The 27,014-nt window shown below is 42.0% G+C and overlaps 1 protein-coding gene and 1 pseudogene across 5 annotated transcripts; one reads left to right on the top strand and one right to left on the bottom strand.

The window, feature by feature from the left end:
• Positions 1 to 307: 307 nt before the first annotated feature.
• Positions 308 to 3,430, bottom strand: LOC116582212 (annotated as a pseudogene).
• An 18,569-nt stretch (positions 3,431 to 21,999) lies between these two features.
• Positions 22,000 to 23,889, top strand: LOC116582953 (spindlin-2). 5 transcript variants are annotated; one of them, XM_032330836.1, is made up of 3 exons: positions 22,000 to 22,239; positions 22,275 to 22,329; positions 22,945 to 23,889. In XM_032330836.1, the coding sequence occupies exon 3, from the start codon at positions 22,947 to 22,949 to the stop codon at positions 23,721 to 23,723; it is 777 nt and encodes a 258-aa protein (XP_032186727.1). In that variant the 5' UTR covers positions 22,000 to 22,239; positions 22,275 to 22,329; positions 22,945 to 22,946; the 3' UTR covers positions 23,724 to 23,889. The 5 variants fall into 5 exon arrangements, with proteins under 5 accessions (XP_032186727.1, XP_032186728.1, XP_032186729.1 ...); XM_032330835.1 differs by having other exon boundaries at positions 22,001 to 22,239; positions 22,275 to 22,341; XM_032330837.1 differs by lacking the exon at positions 22,275 to 22,329.
• Positions 23,890 to 27,014: the final 3,125 nt, after the last annotated feature.

The following is a 27,014-nucleotide window of genomic DNA, read 5'->3' as shown; positions in this document are numbered from 1 at the left end:
TTTGCAAGACCCACTTCCTTCCAAAATTAAAGGAAAAAAAAATCTAGTGTATATTTGTTTTAGTATGTATTATCTTTTTTTTTGTTTTTGTTTGTGTGTTTGGTTTTTTTGCAAAGCAGCATAACAACATCTAATTATAGGACTTGCCTGAGTTTGTGATCACAACTGTAAACATCATTTGTGCATCAGTAAGAAAACAAACAGGAGGAAATGGGTTCTTTTAAAAAGGAAAAAAAAAAGGGAAAAGTACAGTTCTAGAGGGGTCATTCTGCCTGCATTTATCTTTCAACAATGGTTCTCCTAGAATTTAGCTGACTGTGATTTTGTTTTCCTTGAGGAAGAGAAGGAACTGGTGTTTGGGGACGCTGTCAGCAGCACCTGGTTTTTCCACTTCAGCGCTGATAGCAAACTGGGACTCATCCAACTTAGAGATAGTGATGTTGTTCAAATGGAGATGGCCTCTGGGGAAACAGAAAGGATAGGAATACCACCATTCTGGATCACAGATGTTTAATTTGTCATCATGGTCAGACCTCCACTGAGCATACTGGTGTACTGGTTCCACAGGACAGGGTCCAGAGTCATCAAAGGGACCAGGATTTCCTTGGGAAACATCTCAGGGACTCTCTTCCCATCAGTTCTTAACAGAGACATAGTGTTCTCAATGGCCAGCTTCCTCCCACAGAGAATGGAGCTATTGCTGGCCCCGCATCATACAGTGGACCATCAAGTTGCCTTTGGTGGCAAAAACTCGCCCACATATGTTACACATGAAAGGCTTCTCCCCAGTGTGGGTCTGCTTGTGAATCTGAAAAGCATTTGCAGAGAAGTTATTTCCCACACCTTGAGCAGCCATGTTGTTTGACCTGTTGGTGTGGCTGGGCCACTAACAAAGGTGTCATGCCTGGGGATATGGTCGAAGTCCAACAAATGTGCCAGGGACTTCAACTTTGATATAGGTTGGCTGGGCTAAGATAAATGTTGATAGCAGACTATGACCATCCATCTCAGTGCTGCTGTTCTCAGAGCTTTGCCACCAGCATCAGGAGATCTGGACTTGATGTTTTCTGCCTGGCTATTGACTGGGGACAGTGCCTGGAAGGATACAGTCTCCAGGACATCTGGACTTCAGCTCCGGTACTCCTGGTCTCCCATCACTAAGGATGACAAGTGTCACATCAAACCATCTCTCTCCCCCAACTGTTTTTCTGCTGTTCTGCTACTGCAGAACAAGAGGAGCAGGACGCACCTTTCCTAGAGCATCTAGGGAAGCCATGACAGCAAACCCAAGAGTGGATAATGCCACATGTACACTGGGAAGAGGCACAGGGACCTTCAAGGAGCTACTAGGGGCATCTTGCAGGCCAACCTCCTCAACATTCATGCTTTCAATAATGTCATTGTGACAGTGTGTGCACTGCCATTTTCACCAATCATCATGGACTTGGACCCATAAAGTCACAGGGATTCTCAGGCAGTGGCATGTTGGAAATCTGGCCACCCATGTGCATCTGGATATGCTGCTCCGGCAAGATCACGTTGGTAAACTTCTTCTGGCAGATGGGGCACAAATGCTGCTTCTTTATGGATGTGTTTGTTCTGTGGACCTTGAAGTGTGTCTTCAGGTTGCCCTTGGTGGAGAGGACATGACCATAGTTCTTACACTGGAATGGTCTCTTCTCGGTGTGGATGGTATGAATGCATTTTGAGGGAGCTTTGGCAGCTTAAGGCCTGGTGGCAAATGAGACATCCGTTGGGGTCAGTGGTGGCCTTGTTGATATTGTCCACCAAATACTGCAATTTCAGGGTCTCTGACCCCAGCTTAGGTTTTCTACTCCCTTGGAAGCCACCAACACTTGGGAAACTGTGGTTTGGCCCCACTCCAGATAGTAGGGAGCCATCCTCACTTTATGAAGAAGGCCTGGGCTGTGGGTACTTACCCATGAGTTCCTTGGGGTTAGTTCCTGAATAGATATTTTGATGTAGCCCTATGTTGGGGGTCCCTGTTACAAGGAGAGTTTTGCTGTCTAAAGAGAGACATGATTCATCTATGGGGACAGGTACAGAGAATGCATAGGGAATGCCACAGCCTGCCACCATTTTGTTGTGGAACTTGGCAAACAGCTGGGGGCTCAACTTCCCCTGAGGATGTCGATGAAAGGTTGCCCTTGGTGGTGAACCAGTGGCCACAGACAGAGCACATGAAGGGTCTTTCTCCCATATGAGAGGGGAGGTGGCTCTGCAAGGAGCTATCAGTCCAAAAAATATTGCTACAGTACTTATACTTGTGCTTGCAGATGATGGCCTCATCTTTGGATTTGACCTCCACCAGAGGCATGTTTGCTGGCTTTCCTTTCCTTTTCTTGGATGGGTCTGACATCACAGTGGAGAAAGGGCTCTGGAAGAGCACAGAGCCTGGTGTCTGGGGTAGCAAAGAACTGGAAAGGTGGGACATGACTTTTGGCAGAACCCTTGTCCCATCTGGCTTCAGGGTGAAGGGTGCTGACACCTGGAATGTGGAGCTGTCAGTGGAAGAGATGTTTGCTTGAGGTAGTTTGGTTTGTTTAAAGATGTCCAGAGTCAGGCTCTGGCTTCCAACTTTCTGGCTGAGCAAAGCCACAGCTATGAAAATCTGCTGGGGCATGTGGCTGCCCATGGTCTTGAGAGTGTCCACTCCCACCATACTGGAGTGGAGGGTGTGGGAGACCCACATGTTTACCTGAACATGGATCTGCCTGGTAAGCTGGATCTGCTGCAGCTACTGCTGCTGCAGACACAGGATGTGCTCAAGGACTTGTGGGATGCTGCTGGTGCAGGGCAAGGGGTCTGACAGAGCATCTGTACTCCACTGATTCACCACCACCTTGGTGCCCTGCAGTGCTTGAAGAGTGATGTTAGTATTGGCCACTTTGCCTTTGGGTAAATAGCTTATCTCCTGGGACGTGGGTGGCAGGCCTGTCTCTGCCTTCAAGTACACTAGATTCCTCATGCAGCTTCTCCTTCGTCTCCCACAAGCTGATGCCATCCTCCCTGTGAACATCCTTACTGCTTGAACTGTGTGTCTGGTGGCTCAGCACAGTCCCAGGGAAATCTTCTGAAGGTACTGACCCCTCACTGTCATTCATGATGAGGACAGGTGGATTTTTAGTGCAATTTTTCTTATTTTCTAAGAACTCAGAGAAACTGAAGAACTCTGCACAGTATTTCCCACAGATGTGAGTCTTCTCCCAATGAATCCTCTATAATGTCAGTCCATCCATGTTAGCTTCATTGCCATTCCCTGGATGGTTCATTGGAGCACCTGGTTCCCCTGCCCCTGGCACCATTGGGGCCACATCAGCAAACCCTTCAGTCCAGCACTCCAGCTACTACTAGCCCTGGTCTTCCTTGAGTTGATGTGCTGGGGCTTCACCCGCTTGTGCCTCCACATGGTGCGAGCATCAGGCCGACTGGAGAGCCATGGTTATTGCCCACTCCCCTGTTAGTGCTTTGTGATGAAGAGGTACTTTGAAAACTTTCAACTGCAATATGCATATGTTTTTGTTGCAAAGAAGTATGAATGAAAAAAATGTTCAGGCATCAATGTATTACATTAGGATAAATTTTTGTGACAAATGTAAGATAGAAATTCAAATTCAAAAAAATAATAATTTCCAATAAAGATTTTCCGCATTAATTTTTAAATGGATGATCATAGAAATCTAATACATATAGCATTTTTATTTAGTTGCATCCATTTCAAAAACTGATATAACCTCATTTAAAAATTTCAGTATTAACAATACAAAGGAAAATATACCCTAAGTATAGAAAGTTGTAATGAAAATGTCTTTTTTAAAAGATTTATTTATTTGATGGAGAAAAAGAGAGAACATGAGCAGGGAAAGGGGCAAAGGGAGAGCGAGACAAGCAGACTCCCTTCTGAGCAGGGAGCCCCATGTGGGGATCCATCTCAGGACCCCAAGATCATGAGCTAAGCTAAAATCAATTCACCCACCCAGGCCCCCTTGTAATGAAAATATTTTTTTAAGGATTTTATTTATTTATTTGACAGAAATCACAAGCAGGCAGAGAGGCAGGCAAAGAGAGAGGAGGGGAAGCAGGCTCCCTGCTGAGCAGAGAGCCTGATATGGGGCTCGATCCCAGGACCCTGGGATCATGACCTGAGCAGATGACAGAGGCTTTAACCCACTGAGCCACCCAGGTGCCCCAATAATGAAAATATTTTGATGCTATCCTAAAACATGCAAGTGAGTGCACTGGTATTTTAGATTACTAGTGAGTACATGTGGCAAAATTTTTGAACACCACCACTTTAAGATGTTGATATACATAAGAACAATATATTTAAGCTTACGGAATTTCAGTTGTAAATACCCACCAAACCTATGTCTCAGGCCTTTAAAGAATACATGGAAGTTTATAAAATAACACAATACAACATCCCAGATATTGGTGCAATAGGTAGAAAAAGCCAGGTAATAAGCTCTTCTAGATTTTTACAGTTCCCAGAACTAGGTTTTCTTTTCAGATTGATGAGAGAAAAGCCTCATCAAGTGAGGATCTTTAGGAGACATTCTACCTTAGTTTTATTTGACCAAGAAGGTATTTAATGGAAACTCTACCTCTTGCTACTCAAAATGTAGTCCATGCACCAGCAGTCTGGAATCTTGTTAGAAATACAGAACCTCATATCCTACTCCAGACTTACCTAATCAGAATCTGCACTTTTAATAAGACCCACCTCCAGATGATTTTAAAATTTGAGTTATAGGAGGTTAGGCTGTACAGTCTAGAGTTTAGTCCTAGGGCACTAACTATTATTATTTAGGAAAAGGAACTGTAGTGCAGGTCCAAAAAGAGCCAAGCACTCTTAAATATTTTGAATGTACTCCAAAAAGGAATTTAAAGAACTTTAAACAATTATTTCTTATTTTATGTTTCCTTTCAGTTATTTCAACCCATAGACAATTATTACATAAAGAAATATTTTAATCAGAAATCTCAGTACAAGCAGTTAATGCATCAGTTCAATGAAATCATTTCTAACAATCATTTACACTAATTAGCCTTGCATATCCACAAATTTGCAACTTATTATTTTAAACAATTTGCTTTACAATTAACAGACCAAATAAAATAACCTACTGGAAGTCACTGGAGGATATTACAAAGATTTTATCCAAAGGCAAAGTGACACTTAAAGAGATTTTCCAGGGGCGCCTGGGTGGCTCAGTGGGTTAAGCCTCTGCCTTCGGCTCAGGTCATGATCCCAGGGTCCTGGGATCGAGCCCTGAATTGGGCTCTCTGCTTGGCAGAAGCCTGCTTTCCCCTCTCTCTCTGCCTGCCTCTCTGCCTACTTGTGATCTCTGTCAAATAAATAAATAAAATCTTTAAAAAAGAGAGAGAGAGAGAGATTTTCCAGGGGCTTCAGAATATCATGGGGAAATAACTTTTCTAAATTTTTTGAAACACTATTTAATAGAACTCAATCCCATTCACCTACTTGCTGCTGACTGACAATATTTGTATGAAGGCTAGAGGCAGTGGCATCCCCAAGAGTCAGTTGACTATGCTCCCATCAGTTTCATGTAGATTCTCTGAGACCATAGCCAAAACCTGTTAAGATGGATCTGTGAGTCCAAGGCCGGTGAAGATCCTCCTCAGGCTGTAACTGTGAAGCTGCCTATTGATATTGGATTCCTCCACAGGAACTGCTTCAGAGTCTGTTAATGTAAATAGAGGAGGCTCACTTGGCCTGTTGCCAAATACTTCTGAATTTGTTTCTCTAAGAAGTTGGTTATAAAATTGGAAAATCCCAAATATACCAGTTCTTTTTACAGCTTAAAGAACTGGAAAATCAACAACAAATTGAGCCAACCCCGTCCACAAAAAGGGAAACAATCATGATTAGAGCAGAAATCAATGGAGAGCTCAATGACCTAGAAACTAGAGATACAGTAGAACCCATCAACAAAACTAGAAGGTGGTTCTTTCAAAGAATCAATAAGATCAATACACCACCAGCCAAACTAATCCAAAAGAAGATAGAAAGGACCCAAATTAATAAAATTATGAATGAATGGGTAATCTACTAACACCAAGGATATAGAAACAATGTTCAGAAATTATTATCAACAGTTCAATGCCAATAACTTAAGCAACCTAGAAGAAGTGGATGCATTCCTGCAAACCTATAAACTTCCAAGGTAGAAACAGGAAGAAACTGACAACCTGAATAGACCAATGAGATTGAAGCAGTGATCAAAAAACTCCCAAGAAACAAGAGCCCAGGACCTGAAAGATTCACTGAGGAATTCTAACAAACCTTCAAAGAAGAAATAATACCTATTCTACTGAGACTGTTTCCAAAAATAGCAACAGAAAGAAATCTTCCAGACTTTTTTTTTTTTAAATTAAACCAACATTACCCTGTTCCCCAAATCGGGCAAAGACTCCAAAAAAAGGAGAATTCCAGTCCAATATCCCTAATGAATATGGATGCCAAGATTCTCAACAAGACCTGAGTTAATAGGATCAAACAGTACATTAAAAAGATTATCCACCAGGATGCCTGGGTGGCTCAGTTGGTTAAGCAGCTGCCTTCGGCTCAGGTCATGATCCCAGCGTCCTGGGATTGAGTCCCGCATCGAGCTCCTTGCTCTGCAGGGAGCCTGCTTCTCCCTCTGCCTCTGCCTGCCATTCTGTCTGCCTGTGCTTGCTCTCTCGCCCTCTCTCTCTGATAAATAAGTAAAAAATCTTAAAAAAAAAAAAGACTTAAAAAAAAAAAAGATTATCCACCGTGACCAGGTGGGAATTATGCTGGGGATTCAAGGGTGATTCAACATTTTCAAATCAATCATTGTGATAGAACAAATCAATGAGAAGAGAGAAGAACCACATGGTCCTCTCAATTGATGCAGAAAAAGCATTTGACAAAATACAATCTCTGTTCCTGATTGAAACTCTTCAGATTATATGGATAGAGGGAACATTCCTCAACTTCATAAAATCTATCTATGAAAAACCCACAGCAAATATCATTTTCAATGGGGAAAGCTGACAAACTTCTCTTTGAAATTAGGAGTACAACAAGGATGCCCATTCTCACCACTGTTGTTCAACATAGTACTAGAAGTCCTAGCAACACAAATCAGAAAACAAAAAGAAATAAAAAGTATTCAAATGGGCAACAAAGAAGTCAAACTCTCTCTCTTCACAGATGACATGATACTTTATATGGAAAACCCAAAAGACTCCACCCCCAAACATCTAAAACTCATACAGCAATTCAGTTATGTGGCAGACTACAAAATCAATGTACATAAATCAGTTGCTTTCTTATACATTAACAATGAAAATACAGAAAGGGAAATTAGAGAATAGATTCAGTTTGCTACAGCATCAAGAACCATAACATACCTGGAAATAAACCTGACCAAAGAGGTAAAGGATCTGTACTGGAGGAACTACATAACACTCATGAAAGAAATTGAAGAAGACACAAAAAGATGGAAAACTATTCCATGCTCATGGATCAGAAGAATAAACATTGTTAAAATGTCTATACTGCCTAGAGCAATCTATACTTTCAATGCCATCATGATCAAAATTCCACTGGCATTTTTCAAAGAGCTGGAGCAAACAATCCTAAAATTTGTATGGAACAGTAAAGACCCCAAATTGCTAAGTAAATGTAGAAAAAGAAAAACAAATCTAGGGGCATCACGTTACCTTATTTCAAGCTTTACTACAACACTGTGATCTCCAAGGCAGTATGGTACTGGCACAAAAACAGACATATAGACCAGTGAAACAGAGGAGAGAGCCCAGATATGGACCTTCAGCTGTATGTCAAATAATCTTCAACAAAGCAGGAAAAAAATATCCAGTAGAAAAAAGACAGCCTCTTCAATAAACCATGCTGGGAGAATTGGAAAGCTATGTGTAGAAGAATAAAACCTGACCATTTTCTTACACTATACCCAAAGAAAGTTGAAATGTATAAAAGACCTCAATGTGAGGTAGGAATCTCTCAAAATCCTAGAGGAGAACATAGGCAGTAACCTCTTTGATATCGGCCACAGCAATTTCCTTCAAGATATGTCTCCAAAGGCAAAGGAAACAAAAACAAAAATGAACTTTTGGGACCTCATCAAGATAAAATGCTTCTTCACAGCAAAGGAAACAGTCAACAAAATAAAGAGGCAACCCATAGAATGGGAGAAGATATTCACAAATGACAATACAGACAAAAGGCTGATATCCAGGATCTATAAAGAACCCCTCAAACTCAACACTCAAAAAACAGATATCAGGTCAGAAATGGGCAGAAGACATGAACAGACACTTCTCCAAAAAAGACATACAAATGACTAGCAGACACATGAAAAAATGTTCATTGTCATTAACCATCAGGGAGAGTCAAATGAAAACCATATTGATACCTCCTTACACCAGTTAGAATGGCCAAAATTAATAAGACAGTAAACAAAGTGTTGGAGAGCATATGGGGAAAGGGGAACTCTCTTACACTGTTGGTGAGAAAGCAAGTTGTTGCAGCCACTTTGGAAAACAGCATGGAGATTCCTTAAGAAATTAGAAATAGAGCTACACTATAACCCTGCAATTGTACTTCTGGGTAATTACCTCAAAGATATAGATGTAGTGAAAAGAAAAGAACCCCAATGTTTATAGCAGCAAAGTCCAAATACCCAAACTGTGCAAAGAGCCAGGATGCCCTTCAACAGACAAATGGATAAAGAAGGTATGGTCCATATATATAATGGAATATAATGCCTCCATCAGAAAGGATGAATATTCAAGTTTTGTATCAACATGGACGGGCCTGGAGGAGATTATGCTGAGTGAAATAAGTCAAGCAGAGAGAGTCAGTTATCATATGGTCTCACTTAATTGTGGAGCATAAGGAATAACACGGAGGACATGAAAGGAAGGAGAAGTAAAGGAAAAGTGAATAGGGGGAAACTGGAGGGGGAGAAAAAGCATGAGAAACCGTGGACTCTGAGCAACAAACTGATGGTTTTGGAAGGGAGAGTTGAAGGTTGGGTGAGCCTGGTGATGGGTATTACCGAGGGCATGTATTGCATGGAACACTGGTGTTGTCCATAAACAATGAATCTTGGAACACTGAAAAAATAAAAAGATATTTTAAAAAAGATGTTGGTTTTAGTAGGCAAGAGATTGTGTCCCAAAGCAAGTGAATGCCCCTACCTCTGTACAATGCCCAGTAGAAATGCTCTATTTTCTCTAGAAGAATACAGAAGTCCTGATTCCCAGGAATTGAAGTGTGGTCACACAAATTTCATCCTCTTAAACTTTTGGGCAGAGTAGATTGAATCATTTGGAAATCTAAAGATAAACTGCAGTGCTTAAATTCTCATGAGGCTAAAGCCCTTCTCTGTTGAGAAGACAGAAATTGAATACAAGTGGGTTCTTTCCATAGAAATCAAGAAACAGTTTACAATTGAGGGGAGTGAAGATTTAACACACTGAAACTCCCTTTCCCAGTACTTCCAATAGCCAGAATCAAGTGAGTTTGGCTAGGAGTTATAACAGTGTAGGATTTACATAAATTGGCTCTTTGAAACACGGTAAGATCAAGGACACACATATATGCCTGGAAAAGAGGTAGGTGTTGTCCTGGAAGGAAAATCACTTAAGGCTCATTGTCAGGGTCACAACTTACATTAGTCTGCTTGGGTTGCCATAACAAAATACCATAAACTGGATGACTAAAACAACAGAAATTTATTACTCACAATTTTAGAGGCTTGAAGTTCAAGGTGCTAGGTAATTAGGTTCCTGTTGAGAACTTTTTTCTTGGCTTGCAGATGACTACTTTCATACTGTGTCCCTACATGTTAGAGACTGACCTCTGATGTCTCTTCCTCCTCATATAAGGGCAGTAACTTTCTTATGAGGACATTACCTTAATGACCTCATCTAACCCATATGCTCTCCTATAGGCCCCATCTCCAAATATGATCACATTGAGAGTGATGGCCTCAAAATATGAATTTAGGGGGTAAGATTCAGTAGGCTACACAACCCATTTCCCAAGCCACACTGGAATGGCACAATGTGAGTTAAGATGGAAGAAGAGGTAATATATACAGCTGAAAGGGGTGTCTGGTTGGTTCAGTTGGGTAAGGGTCTATCTTCAGCTCAAGTCATGATCCCGGGATCTGGGATAGAGTCCTGCACTGGTATCCCTGCTCAATGGGGAGTCTGCTTCTCCATCTCCCTCTGCTACTCTCTCTCTCTCTGTGTCAAATAAATAAATAAAATCTTAAATATACACATATTTTTAAAATATTATTTTAGTCCTGGTTAGTTCATGAACTAATTTATGGTCAGAAAGAGCCAACCATTTCCTCATAAATTGAAACTAAAGATATATGTAAAGCACAGCTCTAGTATCCCCTTTCTTCATGGCTCTGTGGCTTTAAGACATTGAACTACTCCCCCTTCCCCCAAATATGAGGTATTAGAGGTCTGTATAGTGTCTGCACATGGATAAATAAAAACCATTTCAGTGCTGTCTTGCATAGTACCTTCCGGTCAGAGATTCATGGTGAGAAGTAGTATTAAAAGGAAATTAACATGTCATCTGCGAAGAGAGAGAGTTTGACTTCTTCATTACCAATTTGGATACCTTTTATTTCCCTTTGTTGTCTTATTGCTGTTGGTAGGACTTCTAATACTATTTTGAACAAGAGTGGTGAAAGTGGGCATCCTTGTCTTGTTCCTGATCTCAATGGGAAGGATGCAAGCTTTTTCCCATTGAGGATGATATTTGCTGTGGGTCTTTCATAGATAGATTTGATGAAGTTCAGGAATGTTCCCTCTATCCCTATACTTTGAAGCATTTTAATCAGGAACGGATGCTGGATTTTGTCAAATGCTTTTTCTGCATCAATTGAGAGGACCATGTGGTTCACTCTTCTCATATTAATTTGCTGTATCACATTGATTGATTTGCGAATGTTGAACCATCCGTGTAGCCCAGGGATGAATCCCACCTGATCATGGTGAATAATCTTTTTAATGTGCTGTTGGATCCTGTTGGCTAGGATCTTGTTGAGAATCTTAGCATCCATATTCATCAGTAATATTGCTCTGAAATTCTCCTTTTTGGTAGGGTCTTTGCCTGGTTGGGGGATCAGGGTAATCCTGGCTTCATAGAAAGAGTCTGGAAGTATTCCTTCTACTTCAATTTTTTGAAACAGCTTCAGGAGAATAGGTGTTATTTCTTCTTTGAAGGTTTGGTAGAATTCCCCAGGGAATCGGTCAGGTCCTGGGCTCCTGTTTTTTGGGTGGTTTTTGATCACTGCTTCAATCTCCTTATTAGATATCGGTCTATTCAGGTTGTCGATTTTTTCCTGGATCAATTTTGGTAGTTTCTATTTTTCCAGGAATGCATCCATTTCATCTAGGTTACTAAGCTTATCGGCATATAACTGTTGATAATAACTTCTGATGATTGTTTCTACTTCCTTGGTGTTCGTTGTGATCTCTCCCTTTTCGTTCATAATTTTATGAATTTGGGCTTTCTCTCTTTTCTTTTGGATTAGTGTGGCCAATGGTTTATTGATCTTATTGATTCTTTCAAAAAACCAGCTTCTAGTTTCATTGATACGTTCTACTGTATCTCTGGTTTCTACCTCATCGATCTCAGCTCTAATCTTGATGATTTACCTTCTTATGTGCGGAGTTGGTTTGATTTGTTGTTGATTCTCCAGTTCTTTAAGGTGTAGAGACAGCTGGTGTGTTCTGGATTTTTCAATTTTTTTGAGGGAGGCTTGGCTGGCTATGTATTTTCCCCTTAGGACCGCCTTTGCTGTATCCCATAGGTTTTGGACTGAAGTGTCTTCATTCTCATTGATTTCCATGAATGATTCTTTATATGGAAAACCCAAAAGACTCCACCCCTAAACTACTAGAACTCATAGAGCAATTCAGCAACGTGGCAGGATACAAAGTCAATGTACAGAAATCAGTGGCTTTCTTATACACTAACAATGAAAATACAGAAAGAGAAATTAGAGAATCGATTCCATTTACTATAGCACCAAGAACCATAAGATACCTGGGAATAAACCTAACCAAAGAGGTAAAGGATCTGTACTCGAGACACTACAGAACACTCATGAAAGATATTGAAGAAGACACAAAAAGATGGAAGACCATTCCATGCTCTTGGATCGGAAGAATAAACATTGTTAAAATGTCTATACTGCCTAGAGCAATCTATACTTTTAATGCCATTCTGATCAAAATTCCACCGGTATTCTTCAAAGAGCTGGAGCAAATAATCCAAAAATTTGTATGGATCAGAAGAGACCCCGAATCACTAAGGAAATGTTGAAAAACAAAAATAAAGCTGGGGGCATCACGTTACCTGATTTCAAGCTTTATTACAAAGCTGTGATCACCAAGACAGCATGGTACTGGCATAAAAACAGACACATAGAGCAGTGGAACAGAGTAGAGAGCCCAGATATGGACCCTCAACTCTATAGTCAATTAATCTTCGACAAAACAGGAAAAAATATACAGTGAAAAAAAGACAGTCTCTTCAATAATGGTGCTGGGAAAACTGGACAGCTATATGTAGAAGAATGAAACTCGACCATTCTCTTACACCGTACACAAAGATAAACTCAAAATGGATAAACGACCTCAATGTGAGACAGGAATCCATCAGAATCCTAGAGGAGAACATAGGCAGTAATCTCTTCGATATCAGCCACAGCAACTTCTTTCAAGATATGTCTCCAGAGACAAAGGAAACAAAAGCGAAAATAAACTTTTGGGACTTCATCAAAATCAAAAGCTTCTGCACAGCAAAGGAAACAGTCAAGAAAAAAAGAGGCAACCCACGGAATGGGAGAAGATATTTGCAAGTGACAGTACAGACAAAAGGTTGATATCGAGGATCTATAAAGAACACCTGAAACTCAACACACACAAAACAGATAATCGTATCAAAAAATGGGCAGAAGATATGAGCAGACACTTCTCCAATGAAGACATACAAAGGGCTATCAGACACATGAAAAAATGTTCATCATCACTAGACATCAGGGAGATTCAAATTAAAACCACATTGAGATATCACCTTACACCAGTTAGAATGGCCAAAATGAGCAAGACAGGAAACAACATGTGTTGGAGGGGATGTGGAGAAAGCGGAACCCTCTTACACTGTTGGTGGGAATGCAAGTTGGTGCAGCCCCTTTGGAGAACAGTGTGGAGATTCCTCAGGAAATTAAAAATAGGGGGGAGGAGTCAAGATGGTGGAAAAGTAGCAGGTTGAGGCTACTTCAGCTAGCAGGAGATTAGCTAGATAGCTTATCTAAAGATTGCAAACACCTACAAATCCATTGGCAGATTGAAGAGATGAAGAACAGCAATTCTAGAAACAGAAAAACAACCACTTTCTGAAAGGTAGGACTGGCAAAGACGTGAATCCAAAGCGATGGGAAGTAGACCCCAGGGGGAGGGGCCGGCTCCCGGCAAGCGGCAGAGAAATGGAGAAACGGAGCACAAAATCAGGACTTTTAAAAGTCTGTTCAGCTGAGGGACACCGCTCCAGAGGCTAAACCGTGGTGAAGTCCACGCGAGGTCAGTGTGGCCTCAGGTCCCGCAGGGTCACAGAAGGATCGGGGTGTCTGAGTGTTGCAGAGCTTCAAGTATTAGAATGGGGAAGCCAGCTACAGAGACAGAGCGGACAGTGAGCTCACAGCTCGGGGGTACCTTGAACGAGTCGCAGACTCGGTGAGCTCGGAGCGCGGCTGGAGGTCAGGCAGACGGGAGTTACTGGGTGCTGTTCTCTGAAAGCAAAATGAGGAGAGGGGCCCCAGGCTCTCGGCTCCTCCGGGCTGGAGACCAGGAGACCGCCATTTGTATTCCCGTCCTCCAGAACTCTACAGAAAGAGCTCAGGGAACAAAAGCTCCTGAAAGCAAACCCAAGCAGATTACTCAGCCCGGCCTGGTAAAGGCGGTGCAATTCCACCTGGGGAAAAGACACTTGAGAATCACTACAACAGGCCCCTCCCCCAGAAGATCAACAAGAAATCCAGCCAAGACCAAGTTCACCTACCAAGGAGTGCAGTTTCAATACCAAGGAGAGCAACAGTTTTCCAGAGGAGGAGAAAGCAAAACACGGAACTCATGGCTTTCTCCCTATGATTCTTTAGTCTTGCAGTTAATTTAATTTTTTTTTCCTTTTTCATTTTTTTCTCTTCTTCTGCTAAAATTTTTTTTTAATTTTATGCTTTCCTTTTCTAAGGTTTTTTAACTAGATTATCTAATATATATATATATATATTTTCTTTTTTATACTTTTCATTGTTCGTTGTCTTTTTTAATTCTTTTCTTTCTTTCCTTTTCTTTCTTTCTTTCTTCTTTCTTTCTTTCTTTCTTTCTTTCTTTCATTCTCAACCTCTCAACCTCTTTTGATCCCCATTCTCCCCCCTCACGATTTCGGATCTCTTCTGATTTGGTTAAAGCATATTTTCCTGGGGTTGTTGCCACTCTTTTAGTATTTTACTAGCTCCTTCATATACTCTTATCTGGACAAAATGACAAGACGGAAAAATTCAAAACAAAAAAAAGAACAAGAGGCAGTACCGAAGGTTAGGGACCTAATCAATACAGACATTGGTAATATGTCAGATCTAGAGTTCAGAATGACAATTCTCAAGGTTCTAGCCAGGCTCGAAGAAGGCATGGAAGATATTAGAGAAACCCTCTCGGGAGATATAAAAGCCTTTCTGGAGAAATAAAAGAACAAAAAACTAACCAAGTTGAAATAAAAAAAGCTATTGAGGTGCAATCAAAAATGGAGGCTCTCAATGCTAGGATAAATGACACAGAAGGAAGAATTAGTGATATAGAAGACCAAATGACAGAGAATAAAGAAGCTGAGCAAAAGAGGGACAAACAGCTACTGGACCACAAGGGAAGAATTCGAGAGGTAAGTGACACCATAAGATGAAACAACATTAGACTAATTGGGATTCCAGAAGAAGAAGAAAGAGAGAGGGGAGCAGAAAGAATACTGGGGAGAATTATTGGGGAGAATTCCCCCAATATGGCAAAGGGAACAAGCATCAAAATTCAGGAGGTTCAGAGAATGCCCCTCAAAATCAATAAGAATAGGCCCACACCCCATCACCTAATAGTAAAATTTACAAGCCTTAGTAACAAAGAGAAAATCCTGAAAGCATCCAGGGAAAAGAAGTCTGTAACATACAATGGTAAAAATATTAGATTGGCAGCTCACTTATCCCCAGAGACCTGGCAGGCCAGAAAAAGCTGGCATGATATATTCAGAGCACTAAATGAGAAAAACAAGCAGCCAAGAATACTATATCCAGCTAGGCTATCATTGAAAATAGAAGGAGAGATAAAAAGCTTCCAGGACAAACAAAAACTGAAAGAACTTACAAACACCAAACCAGCTCTACAGGAAATATTGAAAGGGGTCCTCTAAGCAAAGAGAGAGCCTACAAGTAGTAGATCAGAAAGGAACAGAGACAATATACAGTAATAGTCGCCTTACAGGCAATACAATGGCACTAAATTCATATCTCTCAATGGTTACCCTGAATGTTAATGAGCTAAATGCCCCAATCAAATGGCACAGGGTATCAGAATGGATAAAAAAAAAACACATCTATATGTTGCCTACAAGAAACACATTTTAAGCCCGAAGACACCTCCAGATTTAAAGTGAGGGGGTGGAAAAGAATTTACCATGCTAATGGACATCAGAAGAAAGCAGGAGTGGCAATCCTTATATCAGATCAATTAGATTTTAAGCCAAAGACTATAATAAGAGATGAGGAAGGACACTATATCATACTCAAAGGGTCTTTCCAACAAGAAGATCTAACAATTTTAAATACCTATGCCCCCAACGTGGGAGCAGCCAAGTATATAAACCAATTAATAACAAAATCAAAGAAACACATCAACAATAATACAATAATAGTAGGGGACTTTAACACTCCCCTCAGTGAAACGGACAGATCATCCAAACAAAAGATCAACAAGGAAATAAAGGCCTTAAATGACACACTGGATTAGATGGACATCACAGATATATTCAGAACATTTCACCCAAAGCAACAGAATACACATTCTTCTCTAGTGCACATGGAACATTCTCCAGAATAGATCACATCCTCGGTCCTAAATCAGGACTCAACCGGTATCAAAAGATTGAGATCATTCCCTGCATATTTTCAGACCACAATGCTCTAAAGCTAGAACTCAACCACAAAAGGAAGTTTGGAAAGAACCCAAATACATGGAGACTAAACAGCATTCTTCTAAAGAATGAATGGGTCAACCAGGAAATTAAAGAAGAATTGAAAAAAAAATCATGGAAACAAATGATAATGAAAACAAAATTATTCAAAATCTGTGGGACACAACAAAGGCAGTCCTGAGAGGAAATATTTAGTGGTATGTGCCTTTCTCAAGAAACAAGAAAGGTCTCAGGTACACAACCTAACCCTACACCTAAAGGAGCTGGAGAAAGAACAAGAAAGAAACCCTAAAGCCAGCAGGAGAAGAGAAATCATAAAGATCAGAGCAGAAATCAATGAAATAGAAACCAAAAAAACACAATAGAACAAATAAATGAAACTAGGAGCTGGTTCCTTGAAAGAATTAATAAAATTCATAAACCCCTGGCCAGACTTATCAAAAAGAAAAGAGAAAGGACCCAAATAAATAAAATCATGAATGAAAGAGGAGAGATCACAACTAACACCAAAGAAATACAAACTATTATAATAACATACTATGAGCAACTCTATGCCAACAAATGTGACAATCTGGAAGAAAAGGATGCAGTCCTGGAAACATATAAACTACCACAACTAAACCAGGAAGAAATAGAAAGCCTGAATAGACCCATAACCAGTAAGGAGATTGAAACAGTCATTAAAAATCTCCAAACAAACAAAAGCCCAGGGCCAGTCGGCGTCCCGGGGAAATTCTACCAAACATTTAAGGAAGAACTAATTCCTATTCTCCTGAAATTGTTCCAAAAAATAGAAATGGAAGGAAAACTTCAAAACTCATTTTATGAGGCCAGCATCACTCTGATCCCAAAACCAGACAAGGATCCCATCAAACAAGAGAGCTATAGACCAATATTCTTGATGAACACAGATGCGAAAATTCTCACCAAAATACTAGCCAATAGGATTCAACAGTACATTAAAAGGATTATTCACCACGACCAAGTGGGGTTTCTTCCAGGGCTGCACGTTGGTTCAACATCCGCAAATCAATCAATGTGATACAACACATCAATAAAAAAAAAGAATAAGAACCATATGATACTCTCAATAGATGCTGAAAAAGCATTTGACAGAGTACAGCATCCCTACCTGATCAAAACTCTTCAAAGGGTACGGATAGAAGGCACATACCTCAATATTATCAAAGCCATTTATGAAAAACCCACCACAAATATCATTCTCTATGGAGAAAAACTGAAAGCTTTTCCACTAAGTTCAGGAACACGGCAGGGATATCCATTATCAGACACTGCTATTCAACATAGTACTAGAAGTCCTAGCCTCAGCAATCAGACAACAAAAGGAAATTAAAGGCATCCAAATTAGCAAAGAAGAAGTCAAACTATGACTCTTCACAGATGATATGATACTATATGTGGAAAACCCAAAAGACTCCACTCCTAAACTGCTAGAACTTGTACAGGAATTCAGTAAAGTGTCAGGATATAAAGTCAATGCACAGAAATCAGTTGCATTTCTCTACACCAACAACAAGACAGGAGAAAGAGAAATTAAGGAGTCAATCCCATTTACAATTGCACCCAAAACCATAAGAATCGTAGGAATAAACCTAACCAAAGAGGCACAGAATCTATACTCAGAAAACTATAAAGTACTCATGAAAGAAATTGAGGAAGACACAAAGAAATGGAAAAATGTTCCATGCTCCTGGATTGGAAGAATAAATATTGTGAAAATGTCTATGCTACCTAAAGCAATCTACATATTTAATGCAATTCCTATCAAAGTACCATCCATTTTTTTCAAAGAAATGGAACAAATAATCCTAAAATTTATATGGAACCAGAAAAGACCTCGAATAGCCAAAGGAATATTGAAAAAGAAAGCCAACATTGGTGGCATCACAATTCCGGACTTCAAGCTCTATTACAAAGCTGTCATCATCAAGACAGCATGGTACTGGCACAAAAACAGATACATAGGTCAATGGAACAGAATAGAGAGCCCAGAAATAGACCCTCAACTCTATGGTCAACTAATCTTTGACAAAGCAGGAAAGAATGTCCAATGGAAAAAAGACAGCCTCTTCAATAAATGGTGCTGGGAAAATTGGACAGCCACATACAGAAAAATGAAATTGGACCATTTCCTTACACCACACACAAAAATAGACTCAAAATGGATGAAGGACCTCAATGTGAGAAAGGAATCCATCAAAATCCTTGAGGAGAACACAGGCAGCAACCTCTTTGACCTCAACCACAGCAACATCTTCCTAAGGACATCGCCAAAGGCAAGGGAAGCAAAGGCAAAAATGAACTATTGGGATTTTATCAAGATCAAATCTTTTGCACAGCAAAGGAAACAGTTAACAAAACCAAAAGACAACTGACAGAATGGGAGAAGATATTTGCAAACAACATATCAGATAAAGGGCTAGTGTCCAAAATCTATAAAGAACTTAGCAAACTCAACACCCAAAGAACAAATAATCCAATCAAGAAATGGGCAGAGGACATGAACAGACATTTCTGCAAAGAAGACTTCCGGATGGCCAACAGACACATGAAAAAGTGCTCCATATCACTCGGCATCAGGGAAATGCAAATCAAAACCACAATGAGATATCACCTCACACCAGTCAGAATGGCTAAAATTAACACTCAGGTAATGACAGATGCTGGCGAGGATGCGGAGAAAGGGGAACCCTCCTACACTGTTGGTGGGAATGCAAGCTGGTGTAGCCTCTCTGGAAAACAACATGGAGGTTCCTCAAAATGTTGAAAATAGAACTACCCTATGACCCAGCAATAGCACTACTGGGTATTTACCCTAAAGATACAAACATAGTGATCCGAAGAGGCACTGCACCCTAATGTTTATGGCAGCAATGTCCACAATAGCCAAACTTTGGAAAGAACCTAGCTGTCCATCAACAGATGAATGAATAAAGAAGTGGTATATATACACAATGGAATATTATGCAGCCATCAAAAGAAATGAAATCTTGCCATTTGCGACAATGTGGATGGAACTAGTGTGTATCATGCTTAGCAAATTAGTCAAGCAGAGAAATACAACTATCATATGATCTCCCTGATATGAGGAAGTGGTGATGTAATATGGGGGCTTAAGGGGGTAGGAGAAGAATAAATGAAACAAGATGGGGTTGGGAGGGAGACAAACCGTAAGTGACTCTTAATCTCACAAAACAAACTGAGGGTTGCTGGGGGAGGGGGGTTGGGAGAAGGAGGGTGGGATTATGGACATTGGGGAGAGTATGTGCTTTGGTGAGTGCTGTGAAGTGTGTAAAGCGGGCAATACCTGTACCCCTGGGGATAAAAATATATTATATGTTTATAAAAAATAACAAAATTAAAAAAAAAAGAAATTAAAAATAGAGCTTCCTATGACCCTGCAATTGCACTCCTGAGTATTTACCCCAAAGATACAGATGTCGTGAAAAGAAGGGCCATCTGTACCCCAATGTTAATAGCAGCAATGGCCATGGTCATCAAACTGTGGAAAGAACCAAGATGCCCTTCAATGGACGAATGGATAAGGAAGATGTGCTCCATATACACTATGGAGTATTACTCCTCCATCAGAAAGGATGAATACCCAACTTTTGTAGCAACATGGACTGGACTGGAAGAGATTATGCCGAGTGAAATACGTCAAGCAGAGAGAGTCAATTATCATATGGTTTCACTTATTTGAGGAGTATAACAAATAGCATGGTGGACAAGGGAAGTTACTGAGGAGAAGGGCGTTGGGGGAAATTGGAAGGGGAGGTGAAGCATGAGAGACTATGGACTCTGAAAAACAATATGAGGTGTTTGAAGCAGCAGGGGGTGGGAGGTTGGGGGAACCAGGTGGTAGGTATTATAGAGGGCACAGATTGCACGGAGCACTGGGTGTGGTGCGAAAATAATTAATACTGTTATGCTGAATATAAATTAAAAAAATAGTTGTTGAACAGGTTCTCTCTGTCACTGCATAATAGTAAGGAAGTATATAACCAAAGGAATTATATATATATATATATATATAGTAAGGAATATATATATATAGTATATATATATAGTATATATATATAGTAAGGAAGTATATATGCCAAAGTTTTTGACAACCATATTGTAACATCAGCTTCAGGATGAAACTGACATCAGAGAGAAAATAGAAGATAAAACGAAACTGGCTTTGGTTGTCATTCCTGAGTATATTCATTTATTAGGACTGCCATAAAAAGTAACAAAGACTCAGTGGCCCAAATAATGCAAATTATTTTCTCCCAGTCCTAAAAGTTATAAATACAGTATCAAGGTGTCCAAGTCCAAGATTTAAAGCTTCTCTCCTTGGATGGTAGATGGCCATTTTCTCCCGCTGTCTTTGCATGGTCTTTCTTTCAGGTGTGTCTATGTTTTAATATCCTCTTCTTATAAAGACACCAGTTATATTGGATTAAAGTCTACACATGTGAGGCCATTTTACATTAATTACTACTTTAATTAAATGCCCAACCTCCAAATACATTCACATTCTGATGTACTAGGGGCCAGGTCATAAACATACAAATTTGGAGGGGACACAATTCAGCTCAAGAAACTAAGCACATAGATTAACCCTTATCTGATGCCTATCAAATTTTTCAAATAATGAACTAGTAAATACCATTTATTATTAATCAGTTTGAAATTGCTGTCCTATTTTTTTTTAATTTATTTATTTATTTGAGAGAAGGAGAGAAAGAGAAGACACGAGGCAAGAACGGCAAAGGGAGAGGAAGGAACAAGCTCCCTGCTAAGAAGGAAGCCCAGGACCCCTGGGCTTGGTCACAGAACCCCCAGATCATGACCAGAGCTGAAGGCAGATGTTTAACCAACTGAGCTACCCAGGCACCCCAAGATTGCTTTCATCTTGCACGTAAGTGCTAACAGCCTACCAGATACAGTACCATAATATTGATATTTTAGAGAATTATAAGATATTATTGAAAAACTCTATACACAACAGAAGGCATTACAAACAAGTGTCAAAATGGATGCCATTCTATGCAAAACTACCTAAGGTTGTTACTAATTGTAATCACATTCAAGAACAACTCCCCCAGTTTAAAGAAAGACACTATTTCTCCAAAGCAAGAACTCCAAATCTAAGATGCCTAACCCTGTTTTGGAAAAACACTTATTATATGTATTTCTGTTTATGTGTAAGCAGAGACTTATGTCTGTGTGTAGTGTGATTGGGGAGATGTGTATTGGGGATTATGTGTATGGAGATATGATTATCAGGTAATAAATAGAGACAGTGTGTGTGTATATATATAGACAGATGCACAAACATATATGTTTGTACAAATATAAAGAATTTCTGTATCCATATGTATTTTGGGTATTTCTCGATCAATTTGTATGTATACAAAAAGTGTGCATAATATGCAAAAAATGAAAAGACACTTTAGCTGGGGAGATGAGAGGTGGAGCTAGAGAGCATGAGATGGTGCAGGTATACAGGAAGAAAAAGGACAACCTATAAGTACCACGGATCTGAATTTTGAAAGAGGAGGAGCAGAACAGGAGTTCATTCATGACTAACAAGGCTGGTTGTCTTATTCAGCAGGAAGGGGAGGCCTCTTTACCGACAGGAAACTGAAAGTATCTCCTTTAGGGAAAAGGGGAGGAGACTACAGCGGGGGCAGCGGCTAGTGGGAGCCAGATGTGGCAGAGGGGCCGCCGCCGCCGACAGGGAGGCGGAGGACCCGCGAAGCTCAGAGCTGGGATACCGCCGCCATCCTCTTCGCCTACCCAGACGCCCTCCTAGACGCGTTCCCCGCCTACGGATCCTCCCCTCCTAGCCGGGGCAGGCATCCGGCTCGTCGCCTGCTGATCCGCCTTCGGCACAGGCTCACGGCGGAGGCAGCTGCACGGAGGTGTCCGATTTGGGCACGGAGGCAGCACGGCGGAGGTGTCCGATTTGGGCACGTGAGGCCCGCGATCCGGGGCGGTGGACGCCAGGCAGGGCAAGGCCATTGGTGGGCTCCAGGATGGAGAAGGGGGATGGGGTGGACTCCTGCGGGAGATAAGGGGTGGGGGCGGGCGCCGGGTGAGGCTGGAGTCGGGGAGTGCGATGGGAAATAGGAAACGGGGGTGGCGTTAGGAGCCAGGCAAGAAATTGAAGGTGAGCCTGGGGAAGCGAGGGCGCTGAGTGCCAGGAAAGCGATCCTGGGTAGACAAGGGGCGTATGGGCAGCAGGCTGAGGCGTCCAGGGCAGGACGACAGTGAGTGCGTGCGGGTCAAGGCGGTGAAGGGATAGGCGTTTTGCGGGGGACTGAGAGTGGGCGCCAGTGGCGGGTGATGGAGGCAGTGGGTTCTGAACAAGGAGGTAGCCCGCCCGCTCCTGCAGAGTCCCTAACCCCAGCCAGCACCACTGCCGCTGCCGCCTTTCCCCGCAGCCTAAAGGAACCTGGGAGGCAGAGCACTTGGCAGGCACGCAGCCAGAATTTCCAGCACTGCTGCCAGGCTCATGGGGAAAATTTAGGTTCTGGCGCAGGGTACACAGACACATCGCTGTTGGGAGAACTTCACCTTATGTCATATTGAGTGTTTCTGTCTTATCGTTTCTCCTCCCCCTGCAGGCATGAAGACCCCCAACGCACAGGATGCCGAAGGGCAACAAACCAGGGCAGCTGTGGGCCGGGCCACTGGGTCAGCAAACATGACGAAGAAAAAGGCCTCCCAAAAGAAGCAGAGGGGCAGACCTTCGTCCCAGCCCCGCAGGAACATCGTGGGCTGCAGAATTTCGCATGGATGGAAGGAAGGTGATGAGCCCATCACCCAGTGGAAAGGAACCGTTCTGGATCAGGTGCCTATAAATCCCTCTCTTTATCTGGTGAAATATGATGGAATTGACTGTGTCTATGGACTGGAACTTCACAGAGATGAAAGAGTTTTGTCTCTTAAAATTCTTTCCGACAGGGTGGCATCATCTCAAGTCAGTGATGCAAACCTTGCAAACACCATAATTGGTAAAGCTGTGGAACATATGTTTGAGGGTGAGCATGGTTCTAAGGATGAATGGAGGGGAATGGTCTTAGCCCAAGCACCAATCATGAAAGCCTGGTTTTATATTACCTATGAGAAAGATCCTGTCTTGTACATGTACCAGCTTCTAGATGATTATAAAGAAGGAGACCTCCGTATCATGCCAGAGTCCAGTGAGTCTCCTCCAGCAGAAAGGGAGCCAGGAGGAGTTGTAGATGGCCTGATAGGTAAACATGTGGAATATACCAAAGAAGATGGCTCCAAACGGATTGGCATGGTCATTCACCAAGTAGAAGCCAAACCCTCTGTGTATTTCATCAAGTTTGATGACGATTTCCATATCTATGTCTATGATTTGGTGAAAAAGTCCTAACTGTTAGGGCAAACTTTGCCACATTTGTGAAAACAAATGTATACTTTGTAGACTTGCAAAATAATGTTGCTTTTCAGTGTATTGAAAGCTTAAGGGCCCCTGTTAACACCTCTGCCAGCATAACTGTTGTTTTGTTCTGAAAAAATACAAATTTATGTGGACATGACATGCTGTGTGTAAGGACTTTGTCATGTTGAAAAGATTGGGTGTCTTTGGTGGATGGGGCATGAAAGGAAGGGACAGCTGTAAATGCAGGCTGTGAATAAAGTTCAGCTAGTATCATAATCAGCCATCTAAAAATGGAATAGGACTTAGCTGGCCTGGTCTGGGGGTGGGGAGGAGAAGGAACTAGAGATGGGCTGTGGGGGGAGGGAGAAGGGGAGGTGACTGCTTAGGAAGAGGTGGGGGCAGGGCCAGAAATGGAGAGGCTCCCTGGGGGAGGGATGACCTAAGAAAGAGGCACCCAACTGGGAGGGGGTGGGGAATAACAGAGAGAGTGAGATCTTGGGGCTTAGAGGAAAACAGACAGAATGCCTTGAGTAGAGAGGGACACAAAGGAGCTTAGAAGAGGTCCAGAGCAAGGGGACAGAAAAGAAGAAGCTGGCAGGAATCTGGAAAGGGGCTAAAGGATACTCAAAGGGAGGGTCTATGCATGAGTAAGGAGCCAGAAGGGGAGGAACACTGAGGAAGAAAGAATTCCAAGGAGAAAGACTGACAGAGGAAGTGAGAACATAGGAAAGGAGGTGTGGGGAGTGGGGCCCATGAGAGATGGGGTGGCCCAGGAAAAAGCTGGACTTCTGGCAGTATCCACATTTTTCTCTCTGGCTCTGTGCAGAAAGGACATGACAGCTGTCAAAGAACCAAGTGGGTTGGAACTTCCCTGGAATGGCATTTTGACAGGGATGACTCAAGAGTTAAGCAGGAGCCAACTTTATACCCAAAAGGCTTTTCTTGCGTCAGGGAACTCATGCCACACCTGCCGAGTAGAATCCTAAGCCTCAGCCTAAACACACTGACCTGACACCCCGTGAGCAGGGGGCTGTGAGCAGCCTCCGTACCTTTCCCAGAGGACCCAGGTGCAGTAAATCTTGGACCTGAAGTTCTTGGTTCATTCCCCCTACACTGGATAAGCAGTTCTTGCGGGAAATGGGTCAGTGGGGTGCTCAGGACTTAAGAGATATGCCACCTTGGGTTTGGAAAGTATCCGCCCCCCCAAAAAAATGGAACTTTGCTGAACACAGGTACGGGAGTCCCCTCACTGTTCTTTCTTCTACTGCACTGTGCCTTGCCTCCCTGCAGTGGAAGGGCATCAGAGGATTGAGCCTAATGTTTCTCTCCAGGACATGGGGAGTACTTGACAGTGCATGCTTCTCTCAGCAGCTGCCTGAAACCACAGGTGGCTCCACCCACTGCTTCACTGAATGGAGGACTGCTGCCTCCAGAAGCCCCATTCAGGCTATACCTCAACAAAGCTGGCAGCTACTGACCCTTCACAGGTACTTCCTGGCCAGTCTTGCCCACCCCAAGCACACAGAGAAGCTGTCATGGAGGTTTGTGCAGCTCTGTTTCCAGGTAAGATGAATGGCATGGGGCAGTTGGGCTGTGAGTTGTGACTTTGTATAGCTAACTCCTTCAACCCTCTAATGCCACCTAGAGGGGCTGTGGTTGGTGGGGAGAGAGTGCAGTAACCCCAATAAAGTCCCTCAGAGATATGGTGCCCCAACACTATAGAGGTCTGTGTCCTCTTTTTCTCCTTCTTGCCTTTCCCCAGTCCTGCTGTGGACAGTCTCTTCAAGACCCTCTCTCTGGTTTCCCCACCCCACACTTCACTAAAATATACCCCTGCCCTAAAAGAAAGAGTTCTGGTGACCCCACTGCCCAGGCTTCCCTAATCCCATACAAAGCGGGAGGGGATGGGTATAGCTGTTGGCAAGGAGCTTCCAGAAGTTGAAAAAAGATGGTAATCCCAGGTCTCTCTCCACCCAACATGGCCTGAAATGGATTGCCTGAAGAATTATACAAGGCAAGCCCACCTTGCAGGGATTAGTTTTCTTTGTTTCATACATCACAAAATTTAGTCTAGCAAAACACCTGCAGGCCACCCATGGGCCAGTTTCAGCCAGCTGTCATGTTTTGTTTGATCCTTGTGTTTTTGCTGTTTTCTAGGTTTAAATTAATTACTTAGACATTTGGGAGATTTCACACTATAAAAAACCATATTTCTTGCCCACCTGAAAACAAAGCAATAAACTGAGGATTAGGGCCCACATTTCAACAAGGATACAAGCAGCTGGGTCTGAAGGAAGGGCTCAGCCCAATTTAGACCCTGAGTGTGCTCTCAAACTAGCCATGCCCCCAGCTGCCCTGATTCACTCTAATAAAATTCCCAGTTGTGCCCTAAAGGCATCTGCATTTGTAGCTTTGGGTCTAGACCCAGGGAGAACTGCCTAGCTCTACTTTTGGCTTAAGCTGACCCCGTTTGCTTTTTAATTCATTTGCTTTGTCTTCATCCCACCAATACTTACTTTAGGTGGGCTCTCTGCCAGGCAGTCTTCAGGTACAGGTACTGGTGATATGGTAATGCACAAAGTAAACAAATAAAGCAATCTTACCCTGGTGGAGCTTTCATTTTAGTGTGGGAGACAAGACAGTAGCCAAGATATAATAAGTGAAATGTAAAGTATTCTCAAAGTGAAAAGTGTTAAGAAAGGAAAAACAAAGCAAGGAATGGGGAATTGGAATTCCAGGTGGGAGGCTGAAATTGGACAGATAGAGTCCAAGGAGGGGCTCACTGAGAATGTGTATTTTGAGTAAAGACCAAGGCAGTGAGAGGACTGGCCCTGTGGTTGTCCAGGGAAGGAGCATTCCAGGTAGAAGGACAGCAGGGAAGGAGTAAGCCTGACATGCTCAAGGAACACTGATGATACCAGCATGGCTGGAGCCAAGTGAGCGAGGTAGAGAATATCAGGAAGTGAGTTCAGAGAGGTGATGGGGATCTGGCAGAAACTGAGAGCTTAGAGCCTTAGAAGTCCTAGAATGGAATTTGTTTTTTTTTTTTTTTGCTAGGGTGATGATGGGAGACATTTGAGTATTTTTCAGCATAGGCACGACATGATATTTTAACAGGAGCACTCTTGTAACTCTGGAGAGTTGTCTGTATTTGGTACATGGTAATCCAGTATTCCAGGGAACATAATCCAGTATTATATTAATATAATATATGTTAATATAATAATACACTTATATAAATATATTAATCCTGTCTGACAGTAGTTGGCATAATAAGAATGG

This window comes from Mustela erminea, chromosome X, assembly GCF_009829155.1.
Source record: "Mustela erminea isolate mMusErm1 chromosome X, mMusErm1.Pri, whole genome shotgun sequence".
NCBI lineage: Eukaryota > Metazoa > Chordata > Mammalia > Carnivora > Mustelidae > Mustela > Mustela erminea.
The sequence above is the reverse complement of the archived record's forward strand: the minus strand, read 5'-3'. Positions and strand labels throughout refer to the sequence as shown.